This window comes from Pelodiscus sinensis, chromosome 3 (genome assembly GCF_049634645.1).
Source record: "Pelodiscus sinensis isolate JC-2024 chromosome 3, ASM4963464v1, whole genome shotgun sequence".
Classification (NCBI taxonomy): domain Eukaryota; kingdom Metazoa; phylum Chordata; order Testudines; family Trionychidae; genus Pelodiscus; species Pelodiscus sinensis.
The window spans coordinates 170,338,935-170,359,675 of NC_134713.1; the positions used below are offsets into that span (position 1 = coordinate 170,338,935).

At 40.9% G+C, this 20,741-nt stretch overlaps 1 protein-coding gene across 2 annotated transcripts in view; it reads right to left on the reverse strand.

The window, feature by feature from the left end:
* PKDCC (protein kinase domain containing, cytoplasmic) overlaps positions 1-20,741 on the reverse strand; it is a 50,680-nt gene that overhangs the window by 18,879 nt on the left and 11,060 nt on the right. For both annotated transcript variants that reach the window (XM_006133974.4, XM_006133973.4), the window contains exons 2-4: positions 10,642-10,764; positions 6,519-6,790; positions 1,382-1,461 (exon numbers count right to left, since the gene is read on the reverse strand). In XM_006133974.4, coding sequence (XP_006134036.2) covers positions 1,382-1,461; positions 6,519-6,790; positions 10,642-10,764 — 475 coding nt within the window. The remainder of the gene's footprint in view (positions 1-1,381; positions 1,462-6,518; positions 6,791-10,641; positions 10,765-20,741) is intronic.

The window sequence follows — 20,741 nt, forward strand, 5'->3', positions numbered from 1 at the left end:
CCCAGGATAAGGCACATCCTACTTAAGAGACTTAAATGGTGCATAGGCCTCATCTTGGCTCCTCTGGACAGGAGTGAATTTCAATCTAAGCATACGTCTACACTGCAACCTGGAGATACAGTTCCTAGCTCAGGTATACAGACATTAATGTGCTAGCTCTGCCAAAACTAGCACCTAAAAATAGCAGTGTAGCCAAAGTATCATGGGCAGTAACTTGGGCGATCCACCTAAATACAATCCCATCTGAGATACAGTAAAACTCCATTGGTTTGGCATCTGATGGTCTGGCACTCCTGATGGTTCGGCACCATCAGGAACCTGGAACTGCTCCGGGAAGCCAGACCATTGGAGCTGCTCTGCCCCCCGACTTCCCCGATTTAGCCGCTGCTGAAACTGACCAGCGGCTGACTCGGAGAAGCCGGGGACAGAGCACTTGGAGTGCTGCCGGTAGGTCCCGCAGCACTGCCCCTCGGTGCTGCGGGACCAACCCGGCAGCACCCCAGCTGTCCCCGATTCTGATAATCCTGCTCTAACCCTGGGCTTCCCGAAGTCAACCGCTGGTCAGTTTCAGCAGCGGCTGACTTGGGGACGCCTGGGGCAGATCAGCTGGGGCGCTGTGGGACCAACCCGACAGCACCCCAGCTGCTCTGCCCCAGGAGTCCCCAAGAGCAACTGAGGTGCTGCCGGGTTGATCTCGCAGCGCCAAGGGGCAGCGCTACCGGACCAACCCGGCAGCACCCCAGCTGCTCTGCCGCAGGCAGCTGAATTGGGGAAGCCTGGGGCATAGCCGGACTATCGGAAGGGGGGGCTATGAAGGGTCTGGGGTGGCATCCCCCCACACACCACCCTAGACCCCTCATAGCCCCCCCTTCCGATAGTCCAGCATATCTGATAATCCAGCACCCCCTGGGTCCTAAAGGTGCCGGATTATTGGAAGTTTACTGTACTAAGTACAGTCTCCAGTGGCTAGCCCATGCCAGCAATTTTCAGCATTCTCGTTCAATCAAAGCTAGCACCTCCAGCTGCATGGTAGACTTAGCCTAAGTGAAGAGAGTCTGGTCCTACACATAAAGGGTATGTGTAGGAAGCCTAGTTCGAAATACCTAGTTCGTGCCCCGTGTAGCCGCGCTGCACGGGGTTCGAACGAGCGGGGTTTTAAAAATGGCGGCACCCCGCTTATGCAAATGAAGCCCGGGAAATTCAAATCCCGGGCTTCATTTGCAAGTGCGGTATGCCTACATTACCCTCCTAGTTCGAACTAGGAGGATAGTGTAGACATACCCAAATATAGCACCTTCACTCATCCCCACAAAAATATATAAACATACAGTGATATGAAAAAGGCATATTTGGCAGTGTCACATATTTACACTGTGATTACCTGTGGCATTGACTATCATATCCAACAATGGTCTCAAGGAAGGTGGAGCACTGTGTGGCAGAAGATATGTAAAAAAAAACCTGCAATGGAAAAGTAAGTATTTTAAAATAATGTTGACAAGGGTCTAGTAACCACTGAACAACATAAACTATTAGAATTTTATTCCTCAAGTCTCTGACCTATTCAGGAAATATAATCATATTCTATAAATCAAATAAATATATAGCTGAGGCTAGTCATACGGCTGTCTGGCAAACCTAAACTAAGCTGCTATACACAAGGCTGCCTTGTAACTACCTGTAAATGTTCCATTAACATAGACATTTTCTGTGAAGCCCCATGGCTTGTGAGCATTTGCAAAGCTGTCTGTACTTGGACAAACTTTATTAAAGGGACACTGTCAAACTCTGAAGTCTTGGGTTTTTTCCCCCAAAACTGTAAAAATACATGTCAGATTTCTGCTTATTTCATTTTAGCAATTATTTCCTTTTCAGTTCTGCATTATTTCTATGCTTTATAAGATGAATGTTGGGCAGAGAGGAATCATTCTGTACCACTGAATTTCAGGACATCTTCAATATTCCTATGATAGGGTTATAATTAACATGCATTCGTGGTGTTTCTAAATGGACTCCATGTTGAATGCACGTGGTCTGCTGAAAAAAAACAACTGCAAGCAATTCAGGTAGTTTGCTTTACTTTTCATAGGGAGTAAACAGCTGTAAAAAGGAAAGAAACAAATAAAAACAAAGAGGTTCTACAATTTCTGTCCTAATTTCTCAAAAGTTTGAAATAAGCATCTGGCTGTGATGGCTCTTGCCCTATGCTCAGTGCCTGGTGATATCAAAATGCAAACATCTAACCGGAAATGCAAGTTAAAAGGGGATGATGTCACAAAATACATTTACAATTTGGAAAAGCAGGCCCAGCAATTTTTTTAATTAGAGAAGTGAAATCAGCATTCCCATATTATTTAAGGAATAAGCAATTTCACAGTGCCCCTTTAAATTTCTATTGCTAAGCCAGTATTTACTAAGCTCTACAAACCCTGTTTCAGAGGAACATTAGATAAAGATGGATAGTTCAGGATCTGGTAATATAAACGAAAGTATCAGACATAAATACTAGGTAATGAGCAGAATGGTAAAACAAGTAGGACATTTTACTGAGAGTTGCCTCGTCTATCCTGAAAAGTACAGTTTTCCCACATAGCTATACGGTAGTGAATCATACATACTGGAAAGAATAAAGCAGGTTTCACATCACATTTTTTTTTAATCAAGCCATTGATTGGAAAATGTCACCTACAGGAATGAGTACTGTGACCTAATCGAGCTGACCTATTTCTATTTTATACAATTAATATTTCCTAAAGACTAACTTTTTAATACAAGAGTAAAATTAATCCCTTCCAAAATGACCATTTACAAAATCCCTAAGTAAGATTATTATAAAAGTTTTCTTAGTGTTTTATATAGTAAGCAGCACTCTAATGCAGCATTTTAAAAGTAAGCAAATAATTAGCAATGAAAAATTCATCAGGTAAATACTCTTCACCTGGAAAATCCACAAGTGGATTGTGACTGATCGCCAGCAGTTATTTGAAAGTATTCAAAGGTCACAGCTTACTTTTCAGACTTGTTGGGATAGTTACAATTGGATAGAATAAATAAGAGTATTGTTTCTGATCCTTGGTTAAATAAGGGTACAGGCATTTTGTTATGAACACTCACACACGTAAATATTGATGCACATGTGACTTTGAAATTCGTAGACCTAAGTACCAATGAAAGTCACACTAGAACATTCATGAAGAGACAACGGAGTAGAAGGGGGCACGAGGCATCACATGACACCTGCCCTCCGATTTCTGTCAGGGTTTATGCACCCTGCCCTGAATCCTACTGCATACCACCAGAAGAACCTTTGAATTGTGCTCACTAACAGTTATGCATCATCTCTTCATTTATGATTTGTAGAGTATAAGGCCAGAAGGGACCAGTGGGAGCTTTCAGTAGTCCGAACACTTGCATTACATAGTCCACAGAACTTCCTTGAATTACATTCCTTTTTTTAACTGGACCAGCTCATTTACAAAGAGCTCCTATATTGTTTTTAAAATGTCCAGAAATTGAGAATTCCCCATACCACTTGTTATATTGTTCCAATGGTTCATTATTACCCTCATTGTTTAAAAAAGTGCCCCTTGAGGGTACACAACAAGATGCATGCATGACTGAAGGAAAGAATTTAAAAATCCAAACCAATATTTACAAAAAAAAATGTGCAATATTTTCTCAGCTCTAATAATCCACCTAAGAACCAGGGGACTGACCCAGTGATGTTTCTCATGGGTTGCTCTAGTAAATTCAGCCAGGAATAACAGATTCATACTATTGGTTAATGTGCTGCACATTGGGACTACCAAGTAGCACCAGATGTGAACAGGAAACTATTTTTCCAAGCCTTCAGAAAGTTGTATTGCCATTCACCTGCCATAACAGTGATCCAATACAAGGGGATCTGGGAATTGCAAAACCTAGCTGTCTACACAAAGTAGCTTGTAGTTATGTCCTTGTTGAGTGAGCATATATAAAGATTGTTAGAGATACAGTCATAAGGGCAGCTCTGCAGCTTACCAGACTGTGGGTCTGCTGTCATGGTATGGGTCTATCACGTGAGCATAATATTAAGCAACAGTAGGTTCTAAAAGCATTAGCATTTTTCAAACTGCAAAATGAGAACTTTAGAAACTGATGAGCAGCTGGAATAGTTCAACAGCACTTTCACAAGTGCTAACCACTGTGATGAGAAATGAGAGCTTTCTTCAGTGAGACCAGCAACCATTCCAAAAGTGTCATGGGCATATCCCCATTTATGATACTATATGGCTGAAAAGCATACTTGCATATTAATTTTTTTCCTGGCCAGACCAGCAAAATGGCCCTAATCAAAAACTAGTTCACTAAGAAGGACGTATAACACAAGCAAATAGAAATGGAACATTTTGTAGGATACGTTAAAAATTACATTACGCGACTGCATATGACAGTCATGTAGTGGAATCCATTTCAGTGTGGTCAGATAATGTAACACACATGCTAGTAAGTGCATTGGGACAAAAGCAAAAGACTCTCCTGGAGAAGACTCTTCTAGCTGTGGTCTGGCAAGGAGTAAGTGGCGTAATGCTTGAAAGAAAAGCCTAAAAAATGAGAGCATCATTTAGGGTTGCCAACTTTCTGATGGAACAAAACCGAACACCCATGTCCCAAGCCTTTTCCAAGGCCTGACTCTGCCCACTCTCTCCCTTACCCTCACTGTCTCACTCATTTTCACTGGGCTGGGGAGGGCTAGAGAGGGTCCCTTTTCTTCTGGGTGTCTGGTTGAAAACTGGCTACCCTGACAACATTGTTGCATTGCCTTCAGACGCTCAGTCCTGCCTGGCTCAGGCCACAGCATGCGGTCTCACCAGTGCTCTTCAACACCAAGCCAGAACACAAAAGTTATGCATGAAGGATCAATTCTTGGGCCTATGGAAGTTAATAGCAGTGTTTGGCCCAAAAAGCAAGCTTAAGCAATCACAGTAAAGAGCGCAGACCCCACACATATAAGCTGTGTCTACATTGGCATCCCTTTCCGGAAAAGGGATGTTAATGAGACACTTTGGAATTGCAAATTTGCGGGGGATTTAAATATCCCCCGCGGCATTTGCATTTACATGGCTGCTGCTTTTTTCCGGCTCGGGGTTTTTGCCTGAGAAAAGCACCAGTGTAGACACGATTTTCCGGAAAATAAGCCCTTTCCCGGAAGATCCCTTATTCCTACTTTCAAGGGAGGAATTCCCTTCAAGTAGGAATAAGGGATCTTCCGGAGAAGGGCTTATTTTCCGGAAAATTGCGTCTACAGTGGCGCTTTTCTCCGGCAAAAACCCCGAGCCGGAAAAAAGCGGCAGCCATGTAAATGCAAATGCCGCGGGGGATATTTAAATCCCCGCGGATTTGCAATTCCGAAGTGTCTCATTAGCATCCCTTTTCCGGAAAGGGATGCCAATGTAGACACAGCCATACAGAAAACCACTCAGTTGTAAATCTGAAGAGCCCTTAAAAAACAAAATTCTGAAGATAAGACATTTGAGCTACGTGCTTTCTTCAAAGTTCTGACTGGCCAAACATAATACCACCCAATTACCTCTACATCATAAGCATGGCCTGCCCATAAATTATGGATCTATACCTCAGTGGAGGGTACTTAGAGATGGATGAGATGGGAGCAGTGTTCCCCCTAAGCTGCATGGTAGCACAGCTTCACAGGTGATTAATCAGCCCTGCCCAGTCATGAAGCCCTGAGCCTAGGCGGGGCTGATTAATCACCTGTGAAGCTGTGCTGCCATGAAGCTTAGAGGGAACGCTGGATGGGAGTAGTGCAAGAAGCAAGCAAATTATTGCCTATTCAAAGAGGAATAGTTGGTTTGTTGGCAGGATGAAACATGAGGTAAATTCAGAAAAGAGAACTTGAAAGCTTTGATGGCTTTTAAAAAATATGAATATTCAATATAACCTATGGGACATTACTCTCCAAATTATCCTTGGGCTACAGTAAAAAAAGCACAATGCCCCTTACAGGCTTTTTGCTATCAAACAACTGAACCAGCAAGTTTTATAATCAACAGAAGAGAGGCAGATGGTGTGTGGTTAGTGGTCAGAGCAAGAACTAGAAGACAGTCTCTCATTCTACTTCTCCAGTCATTTCATTTTTGTGCCTCAGTTTGCCCCTACTTAAAAAGGGATGGTAAACATTTATTAATCTACATCACAAATGTGCTGGGTAAATCATTTCATTAACAATTTAGCAATAGTGATTTGGGCCCAGTAAATTACTCAAGTTTTTCACTGGTATAAATATTTACCTTGTAACTGACTTCAATAGAGTCATATCAACATACACTTTAGTGGTAAATCAGATCCAATATTTGCAAAGTACTTCCAAGGTATTAATGTTATGTATTATTAATGAAATATTTACAACACAAATTACATGTTTTAGTTATTTTTATAAGAATCCAATCCAACGTTTCCATTGACTTCAATAGCTATAAATAACTATGCAGAATTACTGTCATTTTATTCATTTTATCTACCTGTATGCATTATAAAGATTCCTCTTTTCATTCATATTTTGACATCGGCCCTCCACAGAGCAGGGAAGAGTGAAATTTCTTGCTGGAAACTCTATGAAACAGTCACTGTTACTGGTACAAGAGCTTTCTTCTATGCTGGCGTCATCCAAATCAGTTACTTTCAGCTCTCCATCTACAATCACAAACTGTCGAGGGCGAAAATCCAACAGTGTCACGGAGCCAAGAGGAGAGTGAGCCAAATAATGCAAAAGCCGAACTAAGCTGAGACATATCTGAAATATAAAAGCGTACATAGCCTGTGTCATTTTCTAGTATGGAGCATGTAAAAAATGCATCTTCTTTAAATTAAGTTACAAACCTAATAATGACAAAATATAGGCATGACATTTATCATCAAATCGAAGTTGATACCTTCAAGGTATTCTTCATAATATTTAACATTATTTTTTCAATATATATTATGAAAACCTTTAAAAGCTTGAAACTAAACTATGCTTCTTTAGAAATGTTCCCATATGCAATTTTATTATTGTAAGATTACTTGTGAGTTCTGAGCTGCTGAAGTTTTTTTGTTTCAATTTTATTAATAGAAATAAAAGCTTTTGTTTTTGATAAAACATCACACGTAGGCCCTTATCTTGCAATCTAAGTCTCTTATCCTCTAAAAACAGACACGTGCTTAATTTTTCACACTGAGAGTAGTTTGACCTCAGTGAAACTATTCATGGTGCACAAAGCTAAATTTTTGTAGGCTCAGGGACCATGCATGTAGGCACACCCTTATGTCCACACACAGAATCTGATTCAAATTAATGCCACTGCACACATGTACATCAGACTAGGCCACAGAGTGAAGAATTATCTGGCCTTTGCCATTAGACAGAAAAGAGTAATATTTTTAATCTACAAATGTGGACCTAACCCGATAGGTTTTACTACTATTAGTAGTTCATTTATGATGCCTAAACAAGATTCCTTTGTATGTATTATATAAACACAACAAAAACTACAGGTTGAATCTCTAAAATCCGGGACTCTCTGGTCTGGCAACATCTGTGGTCCAGCAGAAACACAGATATTTCGGAACCAGAGAGCCCTGACTTCCCAATTTCAGAAGACCAGCTCAAGCAGGGCTGGTGGTGGGCTGCGCATCCCCAGTGGAGCTGGCACTGTGGGGGAACACAGTCCTGGCCAGAGCTGGTGGCAAGGAGTGAAGTCCCAGCTGGGGCTAGGAGCCAGCAGTCAGGAGCACAGTCCTGGCTGGGGCTGGCAGCAGAGAGCACAGCCCCAGCCTGGGCTGGAGTCAGTAGGAAAGGCAGCTAGGTGTGCAGACCGGGCCAGTAGTATATGGGGAAGGCGGGGTACAGCACCAACCATGGTTGGAGGCAGCAGGGCTGGGGCTGGTGCAGTCGTAGATGCAGTCCTGGCCAGGGCTGGCAGGGTGCAGGGCTGGACATGGTGGCAGGGAGTGTAGCCCCAGCCAAGAGCAGAGCCCTACACCTGGGTAGGGAGCGTTGACCTCCCCTTGTCCCACAAACTCTGTGGTTCGGGTCCACTCAGGTCCCAACAGTGCTGACAAGGGAGGTTCAACCTATATTAATATTCATGCAGTCAAATATTAGCATGCCCATTCAGTTATCAACACGTTTTATGCAAGCTGGGTAGCTTTCTGTTTACATGTAAGCTTTGCTTTTTGTTAAAGTAGTCCAATCTCACTGCATAAATGATATCCTCAGGGAAATATTTCTACATACTTTACGCAAAAAGAGAGATTAAATATGGCTTATATTATACTTTACAGATTTCACGGCTGTGAAATATTAAACAATCCAGCACTTCTGTAATCATTTCCCCTGCCTTACCAGCCTAGAACTATTTTGTCCTACGTAAGCAACATCAAAAGTTTATGAATACAAGTATGTTTATGGGAAGTCTGCATTGACTACTCTTTTGTTCCTCTTGAAATATACAGAAATCTTGTATGTAGCATTTCAGAGGATGCTGTATGTAAGTCATATCATGTTGCTGAGGAAATGAAAGTAAACTAAAATGATGCATTTAACTTTCAGAATGTCAATGTGACTTTTTCCTTGGGTCAGAAGCATTACACAGAACCTCATTGTATAACCTCACCACTATGCTAAAATTGTTAAACAAGCTTGAACACAATTATAATTAACATCTTTAACTGCTCAAAGGCAAATATAAAAAAATAACTTCACAGATTTCTTATAAACTACTATGGAAAACTCTGCCTGAATAAAGTATCCGTGTTTTGCAAAAAAACAAAGAGGGATTTTTGTTTGCAATCTCAAATCTTTCTTCCTTCCTCAAACATTACCAAGGCCCATTGACACAAACCCTAGTGCCTGTACTGAGCCCTGTTAGTCTTTTATCTATGTACCTGGCATCAGTGTTGATATGGACTGTGTGTATATACACCCCACATCAAAATTAAAATACATCTTTTAGGGCTCAGTTCTGCACCATTCATTCCACTTTCTACTGATTTCAATAGGTCCTGGTTTGTGGAAATGTAGTCCCTGTCCTGCAAGCACAAAAGCATTACTTGAGTGCGTAAAGTTAAACAACCATGTTAATGTTTGCTTCACTGGGACAGATATATAAACAATTCCAGCATCCTTTTTCTTCTCCTCTAAGACAGTGGCACACTGGATAAGGTAATAGTTATGACATTACCTAAGTCTTCATTACAACAATTCCAGGAATAGAATATTCCCGGAACCAACACTGCCAAGATATTTCTCCTCCATCTTCCTGTAACTGCCCTGTAAAGGATACCCATTCTAAAGAGAAGCTTCCCACCCACAACCTATGTAATATAGTCAAACCAATAATCTAGTGCATCTTCTGCAATTTATAGCACAGTGTCATAATTTGCAGTTGCATGCGGGAGACAGCAGTATACTTCACAAGCCATTACAAGCTTTAAAAATTTGATTGAGACATCATTAGGAGTGTATTTCTTTTATAACAAGGCACCTGAAGTATGACTCATGGGCCAAATGCAGTTCACAGGACCGGAGATCTAAATGAAGCCTGTTGAGATTTTGGCAGGTACAATCTGGGCGGCATTCCATGCAAATTAAGTATGACTTCCATGTTTCTGTTAAATTGCCAACCTGAGGTTCATTGGGCAAACATAGTTTTAGATTTGTATACATTTATAAACCTTGCTTTACCCTTCTTCTCTCCCCCCTCCCCAGTATAAGGTAATATAACAGGAAACAATTATAAAATCAGCTTGTGATAAGGCTCAAGATGGAGATATCACATCCTTCTATTGTTTGAATTCCAGTTGAAGAGCACAACGTTCAAGCCAAAAAATGCCAACCTTTTAACAAGGATGAAACCTTTGAAAATATGTGAACACAAGAAACTCTTATAATTATATATCAACAGATGTAAGAGTGCAGTATCTTAAAAATTGAAAAATGGGAGTGTTAAGTATTCCAGACAACACTCCAAAGCAGTTTATTAAATGTGAAAAAACTGTAACTTGTGTAACTTCTCTTATTTTTTATACTTAGAAGTCCTCTAGATAACCTTGTTGTAAAAACAAGTAGTCCTGGGGCATCGTAGGGTATGTCTACACTACCCTCCTATTTCGAAATAGGAGGGTAATGTAGGCATACCGCACTTGCAAATGAAGCCCGGGATTTGAAGCTTCATTTGCATAAGCCGGGCGCCGCCATTTTTAAATCCCGGCTGGTTCGAACCCCGTGCCCCCACGCGGCACGAACTAGGTAGTAACTACCGTTACTCCTCATTCCACGAACCAGCCGGGGTTCGAACCAGCCGGGATTTAAAAATGGCGGCACCCGGCTTATGCAAATGAAGCCCGGGAAATTCAAATCCCGGGCTTCATTTGCAAGTGCGGTATGCCTACATTACCCTCCTGTTTCGAAATAGGAGGGTAGTGTAGACATACCTGTAGAGACTTAAAAAAAAAATTAGGATCATGAGTTTCGGTATGTTTTATCCATAAAAGTTCATTATTCCATATATTTCTGTTTATCTCTTAGATGCCACAGAACTACTCTTTGTTTTTAAAGTTACAGACTGATACAGCTACCCCTCTGGCACTTCTTGTTGTACTTACTCGAAATCTGTCCTCCCAGGACGTCTGTAAAAGCTGAATCATCTCCAGTGGTGATCCTAGCTCAGTGATAGTGGTCAGTGTGTCTGGGATGTCATTGCTATCCTGGTAACAGTAGCCATAGAGCTGAAAAAAGTGCACAAAGGGGGAGAGATTAGTATAATACTTCTGGGCATGCTCTTATTTTTCCATGAATGCAGGAAGCAGTCTCTTGCATCCTCTTCTATTGTTTAGGATACTGCCCTTACAACCCCATGTCACAGCATTGTATCCCCTACATTTGAGAAGAGCTCCTGTTGAATCCCATGAATAAACTCTTCAGTTGCCCAGTGCAGGCTCTGCAGGCCACACGTGGCCCTCACTGAGCCTGGGTATGCAGTATTTTCATACCCTTCTGGGTAGGCTTTTATAATCAAGACCCTTTGTAAGAAACTTATATAGTAAAATATGCATATGTGTAGATATGAAGACTTACAAGAGGGAATCCATCTTACCATATATGCTATCTGGCATAATCATAACAATTCAGTATTAGAAAATGTCACTTAAAGATCAAGGAATTTTTGTGCTATTATCAATGCACTGACTGTCTATTTTTATTTAAACGCCACAGAGGGTTTAACTAGATCTTTATAATGAACTTTAAAAAACCATTGCAAATGTCAAGGCATAACCTTTCCAATACAGAAAATGCTTCTAATAGTACTTGTTGAAATTCCACGTGTAAGAATATTAGAGTGGGGGTGAATATTGCAAAATACTTTAAAATGAATGCACTTCAGCCATGCTCCAGCCCCTTTTGCTTCTCGAAAAATACTTGAGTGATCATGTTTTACTTGCACAGACACTTTCACTGTCAGAACATTTTAAGCCTGTGATTACTCCAGAGGGGATAGGGACTGTTTTACACAGCCAGGAGATAGGCTTCTAGCAACTCTTGCCAAGGGCTTGGCAGAGAGGCAGTTAAATGAGGTGAACAAAGATCTGATTACAAATTTTGCAGCAGGGACAAAATGCACACAACAGAAAATTAAATTTGCACTCTACCCCCAGCCCTTTAAGTCTAATGGTAGAGAAGCCAGCATGACGTAAAAGGTTAAAAATCCCCTGAATGTACTCATCTCCTCCCCATCCCTGAGAGGCTCAAAAACCACCATGGCTTCTTCACACTATCCTGATTATGGACATCATCCAAAACTCACTGAAGTCCATAGACGTCTCAGTATTGACGCCAGTGGACTTTGAATCAGAGCCTATGAGAACTATGCTCACTCAGAAGGGTAGCAGTGTTAGTCTGTAACTGAAAAAAACCTTAAACACCTTAGAGCTATAGGCACCCACACGGCCCCACAATATGCCACCATCTTTATGACTGATCTCGACCCCTAGAAACCTGGCTCTACTTATGCTATGTTGACATCATCTTATGCATCCACAGGAAGGAGATCCTTGAAGAATTCTACTGGGATTTCAACAACTTCCACCCCACCTTAGCCTGGACAGGTCCACACAAAAGATTCACTTCCTTGACACAACAGTACAATTAAACGACAGCCACATTTCCACCTTATAATGGAAACCTACCAACTGTTACACTTACCTACATGCCTCTTGATTCCATCCAAGACACATTTCCCAATCAATTGTTTACAGTCATGTCCTCAGATTCAACCAGATTTGTTCCGATCCCACAAACAGAGAGAAAACACCTAGAGGATTTCTATCAGGCATTCTTAAAACTTAAATACCCACCCAGTGAAGTGATAAACAGACTGACAGAGCCAGACGAGTACCCAGGCATCAGCTTCTTTAAGAGAAGACCAACAAAGAAAACAACAGAACACCACTAGTCATCACTACAGCCCCCAACTTAAACCCCTCTGGTGCATCATTAACAATCTACAACCTATCCTGGAAAATGATCCTTCACTCTCACAGGCCTTGGGGGACAGGCCAATCCTCGCCTACAGACAACCCCCTAACCTGAAACAAATTCTTTCCAGCAATTACGCAGCACACCTCCATCATATTCGTCCAGGAACCCACCCCTGCAATCATCTCCAGTGCCAACTCTCGCCACACATCTATACAAGTGACATTATTACATAAGCCACCGCATCAGAGGCTCATGCTACGGCACAGCCACAGATGTGATCTATGCCATAAAGTGCCAGCAATGCCCCTCTGCCATGTATATTGGCCAACTGGACAGTCTCTACGACAAAGGATTAATGGACACAAATCAGATATTCAAAATAACACACAGAAACCTGTTGGGGAACATTTTACCTTGCCCGGGCACTCACTAATGGATCTAAAAGTGACTATTCTGTTACAAAGCAATTTCAAAAACCAACTGAAGAGAGACACTGCAGAACTTGGTTTCATTTACAAGTTGTACACCTGTAACCAAGGTCTGAAGAAAGGCCTGACCTGGATGGGCCGCTACATTCCACACCCTAATGACATATAAAGTTAAGCACCAGGTCCTTACAGTCCACTCGATTAGCCTCATTTAGCACAGATACTCTAAATATCAGTATTTAGTCCTTCTCTTTCCCTCCCCATCTGTTCTCTTTCTCTGCTATTTATTTGTATCCTGGACCCCTTATTCCATTCATCTGAAGAAATGGGTTGTGCCCACGAAAGCTCATGATACCATCTACATTTTTTGTTAGTCTCTAAGGTGCTGCAGAACTATTCATTGTTTTTATGCTCACTCAGAGTTCAGAAACAATACCTTGTGTGTTCTGATTGATCACAACTTAGCAACATTTGAAATGCTAGTGCAATTAAAAGTTCTTAACTAATCATGGAAAAAACATTGTAAATTCATTTACTACTCTGAAAAACAAGCAAGTTTTTACAATATGCTCACAAACATTTAAAACAAGCACAAAAAGATGCTAAATTCAGTAAACACGTTATTTGTAATGAATCATTCCCTTAGCTATATCATTGTTCATTTTTAAAGAAAAAAATACCAAAAATGTACATGAAGTAAGCAATTATTCCTTTCAGTGAAAGAATAGCATCGTACTTCAAAACAACTGGTAAAACGTGCATCAAAAAAACGGAATACTTTATTTTTAAAATATGCATTAGAGATTTTGGCATCAGATATGTATTTGTGGCAAGTATTTCTGCATTAGAAACACAGAGATAGTGATACATCATAGCTTTAGTAATACATATTAACTTAGGGTTTCTTGAACAAGACACTGAAATTCTGCAGCCACTGTTGATTGTCCCATCTCTGCATCACAATTCAGCCCCACCAGACTGGTGTTCCACTGTGTCCAGAGGACTGACTGGTGGTACACTAGTATCAGTGCCAGTCTTGCATGAGTAGGGCCTCTATGCTACACCAAGCTTCCACCTCATCCTCTTCCTGGTGGAACAACATGTGTACACCCCCCCAAGTATCGTGCCATTGGGCATGCCATGATACGTCACCATCAAAATGGTTTGCTGCAAACTGGGCTCCATGCTCACGCTGCTATGGAGTCTGTGCAGGTGACCAAGCCCAAAAAAGCCCAAGCACACTGCTTCTCCTTTAGCTCATGTAAGGGGGAGGGACTAGATGAGTGCACTATGGAATGCTGGCGACATGAGCCCATAACCTCCCAGTTTTGGTCCCAGAATTCAAAACTGCCCATGGTGCCTCACTGAGTCAACAGAAGGCTCTCTAATGGGGATGCACTACTTTGGACTACATTTGATTCTGCCCCGCAGTGAAGACTCGGACCTTTGGTGTCACAAAATCGGGTGGTAAGAAGTCGATCATAATAGATTAGACCTTATCTCATAGTGTAGATGTTCCCTAAGAGCATAAGATTGGGCCCACTATCTTTAAAAGTTAATTTCTGCATATCAGAGCCTAATAAGAGATTCTATATCCTTCTAGTCTAGTTTGATAGAGCAATAGAGGGAATTTATTAAATTGTATTATCCTGAGGGGGGAAAATCATAAAACAGAAGTGAGCTTTAGAAGACAAATATAATAAAATGTCAGTTCTACTGTAAATGTCAATTCAAAGCAATAATGAACACAAGGGGTAATATAACAGGTTGTCTGGGACACCGCTGACAAATCAGGGCAAATTGCTCAGAACGAGGGCTACTTACAGCCCAAGACTGGGGCCCTTCCCAAACAAATCACAACAGAGAACTCCAGATCCAGCTGCCCATCTGGCCAGCAAGAAGCCTCACAAGCAACCCCCCGTGCCACAACCAGCACCACACCTTAAACAGATGAGAGGTCATAAAAACCAGTCTCACCAACTCTGAACCGGTTCTTCCAGTCCCAAAGGACCAGCCACAGTCCCAGGTCAATTTATACCTCAGATCTTATCCAAAAGAGCATGCTGTGCCAATCCTTTACAATCTAAAATCTAAAGGTTTATTGAAAGAAGAGGTTGAGAGTGAGATTTTAAACAGAATACATTACATACATCAATCGCCAAGTTCTTGATGCAGGCTCTTAGCACAGATGTAACAAACTGCTGGTTTAAAAGTCTCTGGAGTACATCCTATGTCAGGATGGGTCAACAAATCCTTCTGGGCCCTCTGTCCCTACCAGTGGTACTTCAGAAAGTGGAGGGCAGGAGCGAAGACAAGATGAAGGTCCCCTCATGATCCCTTGCCAATGTGGAGGGAAAATCCATTCTTCTCCTAGGTGCCGGTGCCTCCCAAAATGGGCTGATCACATGACCCACAAACCAGTTTGTCTTTTTTGGGCAAGGAGCCATAGAGTTCCCAAGTGTGTCCTTCTCAGGCAAGGGGCCATTGTGTGCTCTTGAAGTGTCAATTGGTAACCCTTGTCTGTGCAGTATTGAGCAAGTGCCCTTCCCAGTAGAAAATATTTAAAATATAAATACAAAGCCCATATTCATAACTTTTCACACACAGACTGTACATGAGTCCCCTAGACAGAGTCAGCATATCATAAGCTCTCGTTTGACACCTCACATGGCACTCTTTGCACCAAATTTGGGACAACATATACTAGTGGGTGCAACAATGATCTGCCTACTCACGTTAAAACCCGATAATGTGACACAAGGACATCAGACTCCATTAGCCATTCAAACCTTCTGAAAGAGTGGAATAGAAACAAAGTAATTTTAATTAAGATGAATTAGCTTTATAGCATGTGTATGCATATTAATACATTCTGAATTTATTTTAATTAACATATTTAATAAGAATAAATTTAGAATACTTTTGTAAGAGAACAGTCTCAAAGTACACATTCCAATGGTCATAATATTGTGATAGATTTGTTCTCGAGAGTTGGGTGGCACTGCATTTAATTATCTGTTTAGAATCCAATTGCTCTACCGCAAAAAAATCTTTGCTGACTGATGTTTATATTTAGTACAGACTTTGCTGTTCTGGAGCCTAGTTAGTTGCTTCAAGTTGCTGTGAAAGTTTAAAAGACCCAAAATCTCTCTTCAAATCACAATGGAAAATTCTCTTGCATAAATCCTTTTAAACTTTCTTAAATCCATAGTTAAATACATTACAATAACTATATTTTTGCTTCATCATATCTAATTCTAACTAAAGAAATAAATAATCTGGCATAAGCTCTTCTTTATCTCTATTATTTATGTAAAACATTTCTATCAATGGAATTGTTGTTTTGTTAGACAATTATTGGAGCATGGAAATCATACATGCAAAGGAGCTATTGGATTGTATTTAAATATATGTTAAATGAAGGCTTGAAGCCTAACAAAAAAAATGCACGTGCAATACATGACCACATTTATGTGTACAATAGTAAGGACTGAATTTTAAAAAAATAGGTCTATTCTGATGCAAACAAATAAGCAGCCATCCAAAGTGGTCATTTATATGTACACAACCTCATAAAATACAGACGTACATGTATTTTCCTTAAAAAATTTAGCTTATTATCTAGCCCCTCTTCCTGTCAATGCAAAGTTGTTCCCCAAAGCATAGTTTCTTGGGTTTTGTCCAATCTAGTTTGTAAAGTCCCAGATAGAACAATGTCATTTTCACTACCAATAAAAGTAATTATATACTATGCATATTGCAATAAACCAGCTTAAATTGGAAAAACAACCACACAGAAAATGTGAATAAAACTGGAGTAAAAATAAAAAACTGATACAAACAGGAAAGAAATAAAAGTAGAGGAAGCAGAGTGAATCAGTAACTTCAACAATTAAAATTCTCTTTGTATGGTCAGCATTTATTTTATTATCTAGTTACATATTAGACTTTCCAAATTTAACATTTTTCATACCCCAGTATGGAATGGTTTCAGTTAATGTACGGAAAGAAGATAGTGTTTCAATTTAATGGCTTGACGTATAAAACCTAGTAGTAAACAGTACTAGCTTGGGATGCTTTCCTTTCACCTTACTAAAATAAAAGATGGGTATGAAATGTTGCATAGTTGTCACACTGTGCACAATAATCCACGTAAAGCAGGTGTCTTCACTAACTGTTTTGACTTTCTCAAAGACTGTATTCACCACAAACTCCCACTGACTTCAGCAGGAGATGTAGATGCCTAAAAATACAGGGTCAATCCCTGAGAAAGTTATAATCTTTTCTAAGATTTCACATCTGTACTGCCAGTCAGTTCACATCCCTTTAGAATTGCCTTTTATTACAAATTAAAGCGACAGAGGTGCCCCTTGCAGACAAGAAAGGGGGTGGAGGGAAGCAGAGGTCAGACTGCACACAAAAGCTGACAAGCTTATTGAATAAAAACACAAAATAAAGGAGCTTATTAAGCTGTCATCAGTGGGTAAGTATATGCAAACAACAGGCCCTCCCACATCAGTGTACAAATTCAAAGCTGGATTTAAAAAAAAGTTTAAAAAGGCCTTAGCAAAAGTGTTACTTTTCACTTCTCTAGTTTACTCAAACAGGAATAGTATAACTGAAAATCTAACACAATAAAGCTGGATGATTTTCTAACTCTGGGGTCGGCCTAAAGAAGGATTGCCAGTCTGATGCATCCAAAGATCAGGTGTCTGGCCCCAAAAACCAGGTTATTTGCCTGAAAATCATGAGATGTTAAAAAATGTCAGAAAATGTATCTGCAGTCTAGTTTTTGAGCACTGAGGGTTCTCCCTCCTCCCCCTCCCCCTTTAGTTTTCCTCTGTAACCATGAGGGCTAGAAATTTACTTTTTTTTTTTTATGAAAGCTGAGATTATATGAACAATCACATGACTCCAAGAGCTTGAAGTTTAGAGGGGGAAAAAGGAATAATCTCCTGTTATAAAATTGTTAAAGTTAGAGCACTGGTCCTGATTCTCCTCTCACTCACACATCAGTGATTTCCCTGGAATCACTGTAGATTTACTCCACTGTAAGAGCAGAATTTGTTCCTTAACAAGCAAAAAACTCTTGTTTGTATGCACAGTGGAGCTTGTAGGAATAGTGCACATCTTATTTTCAAAGATAAATGTGTACATATAGCCAAACTGAAAATTAGTCCATACTTGGTCATGGTAAAGCTAGTCTAGTAGTAATCTAGGACCTGTTCATCACACTCAGCAGAAAAGACACCCATTGTTATTGGTGAACATTGGATCAGACTCCTACAGCTAAATTAAAGGAGCCAATTACAGGGTGTTTTGACCAAAGAAAGACAAATCAGAGAGAAACTTTTACAAGCATCTGACGTCTTGGCAGTGCCCTCTGTTGTCATGGCAATGGGCCAGGCCCTCCAAGGAGAAATGTACAAGAACAACTATGATGCATAGCTGTTACAGCAATAAATACTCTAGGATTTTCACTTGACCTAAAATCTGTTTTATCTCTCAAATGTTAAACACTTTACCAAGTATATTATAAATATTTTGTTGCCAATCCTCAATCCAAAAACATCTATAAACATGGTGAGTGCCTTATACGGCAAATAATTAGGTTACTTAATTAACTTTACTTTTCCTAGGTAAGTGGAACATATAGAAGAGTCACAGCGAGCAGAGGTCACTCAGCACCATTCCGGATACATTCAGCATCTTGAAGGGTTGGAACCCCAGCAACAGATAAGGTAAATATTAAACTAAATACTCACAACTATCTTTACGAGTTTTTTACTAGTAACTTTATTAGTTAGAAATGCTGCATACTAGACGAGCTAAAGGTTACACACATCATAGCTGCTATCCATATCAACAGCTTCAAAAGATAGCAGATCAGAAATGAAATTCACAGAGAAATCCTATAAAGCATGTATTTTATCAGTAAAGTGAAGGCTTTCAAAAGTTCTCTGCCTTTTTCTCTCATTTTCATTATAATTAAGCTCCATAATGAAATACAGGTTGAACCTTTCTAGTCTGGCACTCTCTGGTCCACCAACATTTGTGTGCTGGAATGATTTTAGTAAGCCAGATGTCCACTTATCATGGGTGTGGCCAAATTTCCCACAGCCCCATAAAGTTTGTTTACAGCCACCAGTCCTGTGTCTCAGTGTTCTGTGCTGTTATTTAGTTCTAATTTACCCCTAAATGTCCTCTCAGAGCCCAGTAAGCAGTGGAAGTGTTTGTAATGCTGATAGACAATATTGACCTCCCATGGTTCGGCAAATTCTCTGGTTCAGCACCAGTCAGAATCTGAAGATGCCAGACTAGATAGGTTCAACCTGTAGTTCCATTATCATACAATATTTATAGCACTGCATTGCACAATCCCAGGGTCCAACCCAGAAAACATTTATTCATGCAAGTTCCTGCTAATAGCTCAATTAAAGTCAATGCAACTACTAATTCAACCATGATTAGAATGGAAATGAACAAGTATAACTGAGGGAGAATTCAAAATGTACCTGAATTCTACCTGTGATGACTGCATTCCTTCAGTGAAGCTCTGTGGATGTTTCACTCTACACTATGCAATTATTCAAATGATTAATCTCTGCATGGTCTCTGTTCTGAAAGGACTAGCTAGACAGTCCTGTTGAAACATTCACAAAACCTGTCCATACTACAACAGGCACTCAGCATAATTCTCCTGAATTAAATGCCTCAGTTTTCTTCCCTGCTGAGCTTACTCCCCTCAAATAAGCTTTGAGTAACTCAGTATCAGTCTGTAGTTGCAAAGTCCCAGAATAAGTAGCTCTTCCAATCATAGATTGTCATGAGTGGCAGGTAATGTAGGCAAAACTGTCGATACTTCCTGGTCACTGGGAAAGGCTGGGTCTGAGGCAGGGCACAGAAGCCCCTGTCTCTAAAGTGGTCAGGAAGAATCAGGCTGAGGTAGGGCAGGAACTTTACTCCACAGTGGAAGGGGAAAGTTGTTGAAGGGGCAGAGTCTCAGGCAGAAGAGGCAGGGTTGGGGGTTGCTCCGCCCATGTAGATCATTCTGAGTATGGCCAGAAACCATATAAAGCCTCCAAGACCTAGGGTCCACAAACACTACACTGGCAGTGCTCCATGCCTAGCTTAAGTGGCCAGACTAGGATTGGAGAAAAGCAACTGCTTGCTCCTGTATTATTACTGATTAGTTGCATTGCCACAGTAGGCAGGAGCCAGAGTCATGGACCAGGATCCTATCATGCAAGCACTGTACCAGTCCCTGTCCCAAAAGCTTACAGTCTAAGTAACTAAGGGTACGTCTAGACTACATGGCTCTGTCGACGGAGTCATGTAGATTTGTTTGTTTGGCAAAGGGAAATGAAGCCGCAATTTATATAATCGCAGCTTCATTTAAATTTAAATGGCTACCGCGCTGAGCCGACAAACAGCTAATCAGCTGTTTGTCGGCTCAGCGCGCTAGTCTGGATACTCCCCTGCCGACATGAAAGCCCTTTATCGACCTCCACAGTAAACCTCACCATACGAGGCATAACGGGGAAGACGATAAAGGGCTTTAAGGTTGGCGCAGGTGCGTCCAGACTAGCACGCTGAGCCGACAAACAGCTGATCAGCTGTTTGTCGGCTCAGCGCGGCAGCCATTTAAATTTAAATGAAGCAGCGATTATTTAAATCGCGGCTTCATTTCCCTTTGCCGATCAGCCTAATCTACATGGCTCCATCGATGGAGCCATGTAGTTTAGACACACCTTAAGAGGCACAGATTAACTGATGGAGAATGTGGTCTCAGCAGCCTA